Below are 15602 nucleotides of genomic sequence, written 5' to 3' on the forward strand. Positions count from 1 at the left end.
ATATCCTTCAGATCACTATTGAGGGCATTTTTGGAGAAGGAATCTATAGGAAAGGAATTTTGGTTTTAACCATTTACTTGTGCAAATGACAACCAATAGCCAAGAATTGAGCTGTTTTTTTAAAAATATTTACAAATTATGGCTGCTCTAAATGTCTTGCATTGAGAACTGTCTTCCCATTAAAAGTGGTTTTATTTTAAAATAAGTTTTGAGCTGCAGTTTTAGTTTCAAAGTGAAGAGCTTGTTTATGACTCACCAAGCTATTTATAGTGATCTCTTATACCAGACATCTTGTGTATGAGAAAGAGAAGGGGAAAGAGGGAGAAAGAGCTTAATTCTTGCCTGGTTCATTTCTTAAAATGGAAGATGACTGCACAGTATCACTATCAATTATGCTAACCCCACCAGAAGACTTTATATTCGGTGCTCTGGCTCTTTTGTTTTAATGCTCATCAGGTTCCTAATTCCAAAACTGTTTATTACCCTTAACTGGAAGAAGTGTAGTAAAAGGGATATGAGTTTGGGGAAATAAAGAGGAGTACAGCTCACCCCAAAACCTCTTCTTATGAGTAATGCCAATCAGCATATTAATTCAAATACTATTTCCTTTCAACAAGGATGAGTCATGAAGTGGTGGAAAGAGTTGGATGGAGTTTCAGTCTCAGCTCTGCACTTAGTAGCCGGATGAAGTTGGGCAAGTGCTTACTCTCTCTGTTAAGTGGGAATAAGATTATCCACCTTGCATTTTTTTTTTTTTTTTTTGAGGATTAAATGAAATGATGATGCCAGCTCTCGGCACTTAATGAAAGTTTCACATTCTGTAATAATGTTAGGCCTCACTGGTTCCCCATAAAATTAAGTATAGAATTACCATATGACCTAGCAATCCCACTTCTAGATATATATCCATAAGAACTGGAAGCAGGAACTCAAATGGGTATTTGTACACCAATGTCCATTGTGGCCTTATTCACAATTTCCAAAAGATGGAAGCAACCCATGTGTCCATCAACAGATAAACAGATAAATGGATAAACAAAATGAACTGCTGTTCAGTCATAAAAAGGAACTGCTATTCGGTCATAAAAAGGAATGAAGCTCTGATACACAAGTTCATCCACAACATGGATGAACCTTGAAGACAACATGTTGAGTGAAATAATCCAGACAGAAAAGGACAAATATTGCATGATCTCACTGATATAAAATAATGAGAATATGCAAATTTATAGAGCCAGAAACTAGAATATAAGTTACCAGTGGTAGAGGGATAGGAAATTGGAAGTTAATGCTTAATTGGTACAGAGTTTCTGATTGGTTGATGGAAAGTTTTGGTAATGGATGGTGGTGATGGTAGCACAACATTGTGAATGAAATTGTATGTATGAACTGTATATTTGAAAGTGGTTAAAACAGGAAATTTTAGGTTGTATATATGTTACCAGAATAAAAATGTTTAAAAACCATAGAACTGCACAACACAGTGAAACCCTATTGTAAACTGTAGACTACAGCTAACAGTATATTTATAATAATATTGTTTCATCAATTGTAACAAAAGGACAATCCTCAGAAAAAGTATTAATAATAGGGAAATTGTGTGTGACGGGGTGGTATATGGGAACTCTGTACTTCCTGTATGATTTTCTGTAAAACTACAACCTCTCTTAATAAAAAAAAATTGGGCTTCATTGTTTTCTGGAAGGTTGTGTGATTTATGACAATGTTACTACTGTTCTTGAGGGCTGCTTTGTATTCCTATTGCTGTTATTTTCTACTACTGTTAGTCAGGAATATATCTCCTATATTCGATAGACTTTTCAATGGCTACAGAAAATATATTCCTGAAATTCCCCATGTAAAGGTTTCCTTTCCTTTATTTCCTAAACAATTAATAAGTAAGGTTGTATGGTCACTGCTGGCATATGTGTGTAGGAGAGATAGGGAGTCAGTAGAAGGGAGGATAAGAATCAAAAGAGATAGTGTAGTTGTAGTTAGAGGGTAGGCAATGCCTGGAGGTAGAAAAGGGCCTTGATTGATTGGGGGGTGGGATGAGGAGAGGATGTGATTGTGCAGGGCAGAGAACACAGTCAGAGCTCCTGTCCTTATCTGGCAAAGGCAAATGACACTGAGTCATGTACCATAGGATATGTCTGAGAAAATGAGCTCCAACAAAGTCACTGAAGCCTCCTATCAAATTCACTATGGAAATGGAAGGTCTTTTCTGCCTTGGAATTCATCATTCAAATATATAATTCTCTTGAGTTTTAGGTTGTCTGAAAACTTACCTTCAGAAAAGTGAAATCTGTGTCTATTGTAGTCAATGTGCTGTTTCAGGTACCAGACATCTAACATACCAGTGGGCTCTGTTTTGAAGGAGAAAAAACATATTTTTCATGTGTCTATATATATGCATTTATTATATGTATTTATATATGTAATAAACATTGTTAAATAAACATCAATTGTTTATTTCAATAATAATGCCAGGAAAGTAGGATAATAGAGTAATTTCAATGCTTTGTGCTCCAGTATTTTTCTTTTTTCTTTGTTTAACAAAAACATGTATATCTTTAGCCATAAAAGTCAGAAAACACAAGATTACTTTAAAAACAAATGTTTAAAAAAGAGGAAGGAAGAGGAAACAGATTCTCACCTTACTCTTAAAAACATGTATTAATAAAATAACTCAAAGAAAATATGTGTGACTATTTCTCTTACTGGAATGGAGAAAGAATTCTCAAACAGAAAAGTAAAGACATAAACCAAAAGGAAAAAAAACATTTGTTGATCTTTAAAAAAAGTACAAGATATAAATACAAATGACAAACCCTATTTTCACCTCCATTTTTGAATTTACCCTACTGTAGTATAATTATTTGGTTTCATAATGGTAAGACAAGACCTGTCTCATTCATCCTAATATTTCCTATACCTAGCACAGAACTTGGAATGTATTAAGCTCCCAATAAGTGTTTGTTATATGATGAATGAACAAATGAACAGGTCAGGCAATATTATCTACTTGATGCTCAAACACAGACTGAACTTTTAGAAGAAATAAACTCCAATCTGTAAGACAATGGTCAAAAATGGCACAATTTGAAAAGAGACTGAATAATCAACTCCTGTGTGTGTGTGTGTGAGTGTATGTGCGTGTAAAGTAGTTTTATTTCCCCCACTATCAGTCACTGAGATTTGTTCTGATTCACAGCCAAGTTTAGAATCAATAAGAGCAACCACTGAAAATAGGCTTCAACTGCACCAACCTGTCTAAACCGTGAAACTTAGAGAGTATTTGAGGTGAAGCTACATTGAGATTCCTTCTGAAGTATCAAGTTCTATTTAACCAGATGGACATTTCCAGAAAAGTAAGTCCCCACCTGGGTAACAGAAGACAAGCAGTCAGGGAGAGGAGAAGAGAAAAAGTGAAAGGAAAAGAACTAACAGGTGCTGAGCACAGATTGTGGGAAGGCCCTGTGTGGGCCCATTCACAAGTGCCATCTTGTTTCCTCCTCAGACCCCAGGAAGTAACTTTAGTGCAGTGGTTAAAGTGAGAGCTTCAGAGAGAGTCCATATGTGCAAATCCTGTGTGGTGGTTTGATGCTGTATACCCCAGAAAAACATGTTCTTAAACTTAATCCATTCCTGTGGGTATAAACTCATTGTAAGTAGGACTTTTTTTTTCTTTCCTTACTTTTTTTTTTAATTGTAAACTTTTGTGATCTGCACAATTTTAGCACTTAAGTAGAGGTTTTTAAAGTTATCTTTTAAGCACTATGGAAGTAGGCCTTTTTGATGAGGTTACTTCAGTTAAGGTGTGTCCCACCTCAATTAGATGAGTCTTAATCCTATTACTGGAGTCCTTTATAAGCAAAATGAAATTCGGAGAGAGAGACAATGCCACAGGAAACAACGGGCTGGACAATGATGGAACCCAGAAGAGAAGGGAGAGACCAGGAGATGCCACCATGTGCCATGTGACAAGCTAGGGTCCAAGGATTGCCAGCAGCCAGCCCCAGAACACCACAGGTCTTCAGGGAGAAAGCATTGCCTTGATGATACCTTAATCTGGACTTTTTTCCTAAGCTCAAAACCGTGAGCAAATAAATTCCCATTGTTTAAGCCAAACCACTGTGTGGTATGAGCAGCCAAGGAGACTAAAATATCCTGGCTTTGCAATCTTGCACAAACGTTAACCGTGTGCTCAACCAGTTTCCTCAGCTGTCAAATGAGGATAACAATGCTATATATCAAGTTGGGCTGATGTGAGAATTTAAATGAGTAGAATACTGCCTGACATATGGCAAGCACTCAGTAAATTCAGCTGTTATTACTTTCTTCGTTTGAAAACCAAAGTGCTGAGAGGTTAGGGAACCTGTTCAAGGCCCCCAAACTAATAAGCACAGATGCCAGGCTTTGAAAACAGGTCTGTGCTATTCTCTAAAACAAGGTCTTTACTCTGTCCCCAGCAATTGCCTGGCTCCAAGCGAGCTTATGAGTTCTCTGCAATACTTCCATTCTCCATCGTATGCACCTCTTTCTTGTTCTGTTCTTTTCCTTCATCACTTCTTCTTCCTGTCTTTTCTTTTTGTGTTTTCTAAACACTATTTTTCTTTCCTAAAGCCTTCTTTTCATTCCCCTCTCTTCCAACCAGTGGTAGTATTTACCCTTTTGGCAAGGACTTAGGGTAAAGAAATGCTTACATAAGACATTCTGAAAATACTTAAAATCTTTCAGGATTATGAAGAGTGACCTAGGAATCAAGCCAGGGACTTCTTTCTGCTAGCTCAGATGAAAAAAGGAAAAAAGCACAAGCAACAGAGGGACACCTTTATTGACCAACAAGGGCCAGTTAATGTTTGGGCACTTTATAAACATTATGTCATTTAATCTTCACACACTGCAGGATGTGCATCCAATAATACTTGTTTTACAGCTAAGGACAAGGAGGCTGACAAAGGTTACATGATTTACAAAGAATGGTAAATGGCAAAGCTGAGAGCTGAGCCCAGGTCTCATTGTCTCCAGAGACCCTGTTCGTCCCATTTGAGATCACCATATTGAGCAAAGATCTAAACACACCACAAACTAGATAATCCAGACCCTGATCATATAATAAGGTGAAAACTTGGATGTGCTTAGACTGAAAGCCAGTTAACTTGTCCCATAGCACAGAATATCTTCAGTTAATTACATTTTAGTAAGAAACTTAAAGAGAACATTAATTGCATCATTAAAAACCCACAGCCTAACAGATCATTGCAGAGCTAAGAATCGAATTCTAAAACTTACTCTCTTCGAGGGATAAATTGCAAGTGAAACTGAAATTTTAATGGTGTTCACCAGCAGCTAAACCTCTATGGGAGAGAAATCATTAGTTGAATCTGTATGGGTTTCAAAGTGTAAAACTTCGTGACGAGGGGTGTCAAGCCACAGTTCCTTAAAGCAACATTAGGGCTAACACTGAAGAGAATCTTTGAGATTCATCATCACAAAAAATCACTTAAAGTTCTATTCTTGGTGTTATCTAACAACAGAGAGATATAATTGTTATCTTATAGGCAGGTGAGAAAGAGACAAAGACCAATAAGTTCAAGTGATTTCAAAACAAATGGATACAAATGATTAAAAGTACAAATATGAGACACAGAAGTCAAGTCTCCCCAGATGAAACTGCCTTCCATTTAAAGGGTAAAATTGGAGGCTTAAAGAGGAAGAAACCATCAATATGAAAAAAAAGACGAGGTCATAAATTAAGTAGGAAATTGGCCTAAATGACCTAAAAGACTCGCAGAGTTCTTTCAAGTCTAAGATCCAGAGATTCTAAGATTCTCTGAAACACTGTTAAGCAAATCAGAGCCAAGCCATTCATTACTTCTGAGAAAAGCATCATATCTAAAGACAAAGACAAGTCTGGGGGGCTTGGACAAGAGCGACTGAATCTCAGGGCAGAAAATCCCTGTACATTACCTGTAGCCTTGGGAATTTTACATGCAATGGAGAGAAGTGCAAAGATATCCAAACACAGTGAGAATGGAAAATATAACAAAAAGTAAATATGGAAAAGGCGTATCTTGAGAGGTTTTAGGTAGTGGGCAAATGAACTACACAGGAGTTGTTCGGTTGGTTGACATCCACTCCAAGAGCTATATGTATCTAAAATTTACTGTCAAATAACTCAATTCAAATAGGTCTTACAAAATACTTACTTGATTTAAAAGTTTTTGAAGGTAGGTTCATGTCTTTAGTCATTATTGACTGCTATGCCTCCTTGTTAAGTTCTACATAGACTCCTGCTACTGCCCCATATCTCTGGTCCCCTCAATAGAACTTGAAAAGAGTTGTCATTTGTCACTATCTCCATTCACTCGCTTCACATTCCCTCTCAACCAATACCAGCTGAACCCATTCCACTGACCCCTCATTTCACTGGCACTCCTTTTGGTTCCCAATGAACTCCATGTTGCCAAAGCTAATGGTCATTTCTCTGTTCTTTTATTTGACTTCTCAATGTGGGAAGGGGTGACAAGAGCTGTACCCCACATTTTCTCTCTCTTTGGGGATCTCTCACCCATCAACACTGCCATGTACCACCTTTGTGATGGGAGAGGGCTACTCTTTTAACGCTCTGGCCCAAGTATGAACATGCGACACTTCCTCTATTAATTGTCCAAGTAGAGTTGAACAAGACCAAAACATTTAAATAAGGCTTTAAAAAATGGTGAATGAACAGACAGAAACACATAACTGAAAAGATAGCTCTATGGAATGGCTCATCCTTTTTCTTTTTTGAGTCTTCTATTCTAAACAGTAAGAGATCACCTTCCCCACCACCTGGGACAATTCTCAGGCATGGGTAGACTCCGTGAATTTCAAACTCAAGGATGTTTTCATATGAGAAGCAAAATGTGGTTGCTCGCTTCCCAGTATAAGGCCTGTCTTCTATGGCTGACAGAGTGTAGGACTCTTAACACAGGGAGGTGGTTCCTTTCCTCCTACCCCTTATTAAGCAGTCATTTAGAAAGTGTTTCTCATGGAGGACCATGGCAGGAGTTGAAGTTAATTACATGGGAAAGGACCATGTTGAGTAAATAGCTGCAATGATATAAATAACTGAGTCCAATCTACCAGGAGAAACTATATTCTTCGTAGTATTGAGTAGGAAAGGCTACAAAGAAAGAGTTCTATAATAAAATCATTCACAGTTTTAGAGAGTAGCTAAAAAAAGCTTACTATTAATTTTTTTAAATGCCAAATTATGTATGAGTACACACTTAAAGGGTAAGAAGGAAGAAGTGTTAAAAAAATTTCACACCTTTTAGGTTTACATCAATTGGCATTTCATAAAGAAACTGATGACAGAAAACAGCGGTAAGGGGTGAAAACCATACAGCTTAGAGTAAGAGAAAAGAGATGCTAGAACAACCCACAGAAAGATCAAACACAAAAAAGGGAGATTCAGACTCTGAAAGGAAGCCAATGGAGCTTGGTACACATGCTGTATCTCCAAGTACAGGTTCCTAGATTAGCCAGCTTCCTAGATTCAATTCATGACCATCCACACACAGAAATGGGCTGCTGTACTCATTGTTATGATGTGGTTTATTTTATGAAATATGAAAAAGTAGCAGTTCTGCCTCAAAGCATTTTAAATTCAACAGATAAACACTTTAAAAAAAAACAAGAAAAATCTTTTCACACATCTCTAAATAGGTCATTATCAAATGTGAGAAAGAATGACAAGATTTCACAAGCCTAGAGGTTCCCTAGTTAATAGCTTAGCCTCATGTGATATAACTCAAATATTTCTCAACCTATTTATTACCTTGGACTTGAACATAAAATAAGTTCCATTTTCAAGAATTTTATCTGTATTCTATATAAACAAAATCTAATCCATGAGGTATTTTTAAAAAATATAGTACTTTGACTATGTAGTATAATAGGGATAATAACGTTAAGCTCTGGATTATAAAAATTACAAGCATTTAAACAGACAACAAGTGGCTCAATATTAATTCAAGCAATTTTATTTTAAAAATGAGAAGGAATAAATTATAATTTATTGGACTAATTTTAAAAAATTACTTTAAAAAAGAGACATGCAATTAATATAAGAAGAAAGGAATAATATAAGATTATTTACAATTTATATATTAGGTATTACATTGTCAATAGGCCTTTGAATGTCACTGAAGTATCACTGATGAGTGTCAGTCACCAAAAACAATTAGTGGCCCATAGTAAATGAGTGCAACTTAAATCACTAGGCTAGTTTATACATACACATGTCCATACATTTCTCAAATAAGAATTTAGGTTTTTTCACATTAATACTAGAGAAGTTCTAGATAATAAAGCAATGGATTATACGTCAATGATTTTTTCTGTTCCAAATTTATACAAATTATGAAAAGTTCTATACCATGTCACAAATTGAGTGTTTCAGAAAACTGTCAGGTGGCTATTTCTTGTGTCTCCGATGACTCATCAATATTGTCATAAAGTTTACATATGTCCTTTTGCTTCAATAAAATGTTTGAATACACTTCAGTAAAATTGATTTCCCAATAATTGCCAAAAAGACAAGTCCATTAGATGAAAAATATATTTGATATCCTTTTCATAGCTATGGATAGTCTGGCGATGCTCTTCTGAGCAGTGAATATGGAAGGCTTGAAGTAGTGTAGTGCTAAAAGATTTTGTGGATAGCAGACAGCTGGTTATTAAATTTTATTTTAAAATGCTATGTCTCTAGAGTCCACTTTCTTTCAAGATTTTACTATGAGCCATATTAAATTCTTTATAGAGGCACATTAATTTTCACAGAAACAAAAAGAAAAAATGCATCAGTCGTATTTACAAAATCAGATGGAGGACTGGTGAGCTGTATGTTTTAGTTACTCCTCCAGGAAAGTAGGTAGAAAGCCAGGAACTGCGTGGACTGGACACCACAGAGCAATCTGACTTTGGGCATACTTCATACAACACTCATGAAAACGTGGAACTGCTGAGATCAGCGAAATCTGTAAGTTTTTGCGGCAAGGGGACCCGCGCCCCTCCCTGCCAGGCTCAGTCCCGTGGGAGGAGGGGCCGTCAGCTCCGGGAAGGAGAAGGGAGAACTGCAGTGGCAGCCCTTATCAGAAACTCATTCTACTGATCCAAACTCCAACCATAGATAGACTGAGACCAGACACCAGAGAATCTGAGAGCAGCCAGCCCAGCAGAGAGGAGACAGACATAGAAAAAAACAGCACGAAAAACTCCAAAATAAAAGTGGAGGATTTTTGGAGTTCTGGTGCACATAGAAAGGGGAAGGGCAGAGCTCAGGCCCTGAGGCTCATATGCAAATCCCGAAGAAAAGCTGATCTCTCTGCCCTGTGGACCTTTCCTTAATGGCCGTAATTGCTTTGTCTCTTAGCATTTCAATAACCCATTAGATCCATGAGGAGGGCCCTTTTTTTTTTTTTTTTTTTTTAATCCTTTTTTCTTTTTCTAAAAAAATTACTCTAAGAAGCCCAATACAGGAAGCTTCAAAGACTTGCAATTTGGGCAGGTCAAGACAAGAGCAGAACTAAGAGAGCTCTGAGACAAAAGGCAATAATCCAGTGGCTGAGAAAATTCACTAAACACCACAACTTCCCAAGAAAAGGGGGGTGTCCGCTCACAGCCATCATCCTGGTGGACAGGAAACACTCCTGCCCATTGCCAGCCCCATAGCCCAGAGCTGCCCCAGACAACCCAGTGTGATGGAAATGCTTCAAATAACAGGCACACACCACAAAACTGGGAGTGGACATTAGCCTTCCCTGCAACCTCAGCTGATTGTCCCAGAGTTGGGAAGGTGGAGCAGTGTGAATTAACAAAGCCCCATTCAGCTATCATTTCAGCAGACGGGGAGCCTCCCTACACAGCCCAGCAGCCCAGAACCACCCTGGGGGGTCGGCACTCACCTGTGACATAGCACAGTCATCCCTCAACAGAGGACCCGGGGTGCACAGCCTGGAAGAGGGGCCCACTTGCAAGTCTCAGGAGCCATACGCCAATACCAAGGACTTGTGGGTCAGTGGCAGAGACAAACTGTGGCAGGACTGAACTGAAGGATTAGACTATTGCAGCAGCTTTAAAACTCTAGGATCACCAGGGAGATTTGATTGTTAGAGCCACCCCCCCTCCCTGACTTCCCAGAAACACACCCCATATACAGGGCAGGCAACACCAACTACACACGCAAGCTTGGTACACCAATTGGACCCCACAAGACTCACTCCCCCACTCACCAAAAAGGCTAAGCAGGGGAGAACTGGCTTGTGGAGAACAGGTGGCTCGTGGACGCCACCTGCTGGTTAGTTAGAGAAAGTGTACTCCACGAAGCTGTAGATCTGATAAATTAGAGATAAGGACTTCAATTGGTCTACAAATCCTAAAAGAACCCTATCAAGTTCAGCAAATGCCAAGAGGCCAAAAACAACAGAAAATTATAAAGCATATGAAAAAACCAGACGATATGGATAACCCAAGCCCAAGCACCCAGATCAAAAGATCAGAAGAGACACAGCACCTAGAGCAGCTACTCAAAGAACTAAAGATGAACAATGAGACCATAGTACGGGATACAAAGGAAATCAAGAAGACCCTAGAAGAGCATAAAGAAGACATTGCAAGACTAAATAAAAAAAAGGATGATCTTATGGAAATTAAAGAAACTGTTGACCAAATTAAAAAGATTCTGGACACTAATAGTACAAGACTAGAGGAAGCTGAACAACGAATCAGTGACCTGGAAGATGACAGAATGGAAAATGAAAGCATAAAAGAAAGAATGGGGAAAAAAATTGAAAAAATCGAAATGGACCTCAGGGATATGATAGATAATATGAAACGTCCGAATATAAGACTCATTGGTGTCCCAGAAGGGGAAGAAAAGGGTAAAGGTCTACGAAGAGTATTCAAAGAATTGTTGGGGAAAACTTCCCAAATCTTCTAAACAACATAAATACACAAATCATAAATGCTCAGCAAACTCCAAATAGGATAAATCCAAATAAACCCACGCCGAGACATTTACTGATCACACTGTCAAACACAGAAGAGAAGGAGCAAGTTCTGAAAGCAGCAAGAGAAAAGCAATTCACCACATACAAAGGAAACAGCATAAGACTAAGTAGTGACTACTCAGCAGCCACCATGGAGGCAAGAAGGCAGTGGCACGATATATTTAAAATTCTGAGTGAGAAAAATTTCCAGCCAAGAATACTTTATCCAGCAAAGCTCTCCTTCAAATTTGAGGGAGAGCTTAAATTTTTCACAGACAAACAAATGCTGAGAGAATTTGCTAACAAGACACCTGCCCTACTGGAGATACTAAAGGGAGCCCTACAGACAGAGAAACAAAGAAAGGACAGAGAGACTTGGAGAAAGGTTCAGTACTAAAGAGATTCAGTATGGGTACAATAAAGGATATTAATAGACAGAGGGGAAAAATATGACAAACATAAACCAAAGGATAAGATGGCTGATTCAAGAAATGCCTTCACGGTTATAACGTTGAATGTAAATGGATTAAACTCCCCAATTAAAAGATATAGATTCGCAGAATGGATCAAAAAAAAATGAACCATCAATATGTTGCATACAAGAAACTCATCTTAGACACAGGGACACAAAGAAACTGAAAGTGAAAGGATGGAAAAAAATATTTCATGCAAGCTACAGCCAAAAGAAAGCAGGTGTAGCAATATTAATCTCAGATAAAATAGACTTCAAATGCAGGGATGTTTTGAGAGACAAAGAAGGCCACTACATACTAATAAAAGGGGCAATTCAGCAAGAAGAAATAACAATCGTAAATGTCTATGCACCCAATCAAGGTGCCACAAAATAGATGAGAGAAACACTGGCAAAACTAAAGGAAGCAATTGATGTTTCCACAATAATTGTGGGAGACTTCAACTGTGGGAGACTTCAACACATCACTCTCTCCTATAGATAGATCAACCAGACAGAAGACCAATAAGGAAATTGAAAACCTAAACAATCTGATAAATGAATTAGATTTAACAGACATATACAGGACATTACATCCCAAATCACCAGGATACACATACTTTTCTAGTGCTCATGGAACTTTCTCCAGAATAGATCATATGCTGGGACATAAAACAAGCCTCAATAAATTTAAAAAGATTGAAATTATTCAAAGCACATTCTCTGACCACAATGGAATACAATTAGAAATCAATAACCATCAGAGACTTAGAAAATTCACAAATACCTGGAGGTTAAACAACACATTCCTAAACAATCAGTGGGTTAAAGAAGAAATAGCAAGAGAAAATGCTAAATATATAGAGACGAATGAAAATGAGAACACAACATACCAAAACCTATGGGATGCAGCAAAAGCAGTGCTAAGGGGGAAATTTATAGCACTAAACGCATATATTAAAAAGGAAGAAAGAGCCAAAATCAAAGAACTAATGGATCAACTGAAGAAGCTAGAAAATGAACAGCAAACCAATCCTAAACCAAGTACAAGAAAAGAAATAACAAGGATTAAAGCAGAAATAAATGACATAGAGAACAAAAAAACAATAGAGAGGATAAATATCACCAAAAGTTGGTTCTTTGAGAAGATCAACAAGATTGACAAGCCCCTAGCTAGACTGACAAAATCAAAAAGAGAGAAGACCCATATAAACAAAATAATGAATGAAAAAGGTGACATAACTGCAGATCCTGAAGTAATTAAAAAAATTATAAGAGGATGTTATGAACAACTGTATGGCAACAAACTGGATAATGTAGAAGAAATGGACAATTTCCTGGAAACATATGAACAACCTAGACTGACCAGAGAAGAAATAGAAGACCTCAAACAACCCATCACAAGCAAAGAGATCCAATCAGTCATCAAAACTCTTTCCACAAATAAATGCCCAGGGCCAGATGGCTTCACAGGGGAATTCTACCAAACTTTCCAGAAAGAACTGACACCAATCTTACTCAAACTCTTTCAAAACATTGAAGAAAATGGAACACTACCTAACTCATTTTATGAAGCTAACATCAATCTAATACCAAAACCAGGCAAAGATGCTACAAAAAAGGAAAACTACCGGCCAATTTCCCTAATGAATATAGATGCAAAAATCCTGAACAAAATACTTGCAAATCGAAAGGAGAGGCTAGGCCTCCCTATGGTTGTGCCTAAGAGCCTCCTCCCGAATGCCTCTTTGTTGCTCAGATGTGGCCCTCTGTCTCTGGCTAAGCCAACTTGAAAGGTGAAATCACTGCCCTCCCCCCTACGTGGGATCAGACACCCAGGGGAGTGAATCTCCCTGGCAACGTGGAATATGACTCCCGGGGAGGAATGTAGACCTGGCATCGTGGGACGGAGAACATCTTCTTGACCAAAAGGGGGATGTGAAAGGAAATGAAATAAGCTTCAGTAGCAGAGAGATTCCAAAAGGAGCCGAGAGGTCACTCTGGTGGGCACTCTTACGCACACTTTAGACAACCCTTTTTAGGTTCTAAAGAATTGGGGTAGCTGGTGGTGGATACCTGAAACTATCAAACTACAACCCAGAACCCATGAATCTTGAAGACAGTTGTATAAAAATGTAGCTTATGAGGGGTGACAAGGGGATTGGGAAAGCCATAAGGACCACACTCCACTTTGTCTAGTTTATGGATGGATGAGTAGAAAAATAGGGGAAGGAAACAAACAGACAAAGGTACCCAGTGTTCTTTTTTACTTCAATTGCTCTTTTTCACTCTAATTATTATTCTTGTTATTCTTGTGTGTGTGCTAATGAAGGTGTCAGGGATTGATTTGGGTGATGAATGTACAACTATGTAATGGTACTGTGAACAATCGAAAGTACGATTTGTTTTGTATGACTGCGTGGTATATGAATATATCTCAATAAAATGAAGATTAAAAAAAAAAAAAAAAAAGACATAATGCTGAGCAAAATAAGCCAGGCACAAAAAAAGAGATATTGTGTGTTACCACTAATGTGAATTCTGTGAAAAATGTACAATGTTTTATACTATAGAATGTAGGGGACCTAGAGATACCAATTAGTGGAGGGGGAATGATAATCTAATAAGAACAGACAAACTATGGAGGGTAATCTCAATGTTATGGGAATGCTCAGGAATGATTATGGTTTGTAAACTTTCTTGGATATAGTAAGATCATGTTGGAAGCAATAGAGTTATTTTAGGTTTTTTTTTTCTCTTATTCCTTTGTTTTCTTAGGGGTTGTTAATTTTCTTGGGGTATGGTAGGAACATGTTGGAAGCAATGTAGTTATTTTAGATTATTTGTTTTTCTTACTCCTCTGTTTGGACATGGTTTATTAATTTTCTTGGGGTATGGTAGGAACATATTGGAAGCAAAGTAGTTATTTTAGGTTATTTGTTTTCCTTAATCCATTGCTTTGTTTGAAATGTTGTGGGGTTTTTTTGGTTGTTGTTTGCCTGTTTGTTTTTAATTTTTTGATAAACAAAGTTAAAAAATTGAAAAAAAATCAGTAGAAAAATGGGAGTAAAAACTAAATGACAAATAGGGTGGGATGGGGGGATGGTTTGGGTATTCTCTTTTCACTTTTATTTTTTATTCTTATTCTGATTCTTTCTGATGTAAGGAAAATGTTCAGAAATAGATTGTGGTGATGAACGCATAACTATATGATCATACTGTGAACAGTTGATTGTATACCATGGATGACTGTATGGTTTGTGAATATATTTCAATAAAACTGAATTAAAAAAAAAATACTTGCGAATCGAATCCAAAGACACATTAAAAAAATCATACACCATGACCAAGTGGGGTTAATTCCAGGCATGCAAGGATGGTTCAACATAAGAAAATCAATCAATGTATTACAACACATTAACAAGTCAAAAGGGAAAAATCAAATGATCATCTCAATAGATGCTGAAAAAGAATTTGACAAAATCCAACATCCGTTTTTGATAAAAACACTTCAAAAGGCAGGAATTGAAGGAAACTTCCTCAACATGATAAAGAGCATATATGAAAACCCCACAGCCAGCATAGTACTCAATGGTGAGAGACTGAAAGCCTTCCCTCTAAGATCAGGAACAAGACAAGGATGCCCGCTGTCACCACTGTTATTCAACATTGTGCTGGAAGTGCTAGCTAGGGCAATCCGGCAAGACAAAGAAATAAAAGGCATCCAAATTGGAAAAGAAGAAGTAAAACTGTCATTGTTTGCAGATGATATGATCTTATATCTAGAAAACCCTGAGAAATCGACGATACAGCTACTAGAGCTAATAAACAAATTTAGCAAAGTAGAGGGATACAAGATAAATGCACATAAGTCAGTAATGTTTGTACATGCTAGAAATGAACAAACTGAAGAGACACTTAAGAAAAAGATACCATTTTCAATAGCAACTAAAAAAATCAAGTACCTAGGAATAAACTTAACCAAAGATGTAAAAGACCTATACAAAGAAAACTACATAACTCTACTAAAAGAAATAGAAGCGGACCTTAAAAGATGGAAAACTATTCCATGTTCATGGATAGGAAGACTAAATGTCATTAAGATGTCAATT

General features: G+C 37.4%; 1 protein-coding gene across 1 annotated transcript in view; it reads right to left on the minus strand.

The window, feature by feature from the left end:
• IL12RB2 (interleukin 12 receptor subunit beta 2) overlaps positions 1-15602 on the minus strand; it is an 87268-nt gene that overhangs the window by 40748 nt on the left and 30918 nt on the right. The window contains exon 8 of the mRNA XM_037826956.1: positions 2289-2366. Coding sequence (XP_037682884.1) covers positions 2289-2366 — 78 coding nt within the window. The remainder of the gene's footprint in view (positions 1-2288; positions 2367-15602) is intronic.

This window comes from Choloepus didactylus, chromosome 2 (assembly GCF_015220235.1).
Source record: "Choloepus didactylus isolate mChoDid1 chromosome 2, mChoDid1.pri, whole genome shotgun sequence".
NCBI lineage: Eukaryota > Metazoa > Chordata > Mammalia > Pilosa > Megalonychidae > Choloepus > Choloepus didactylus.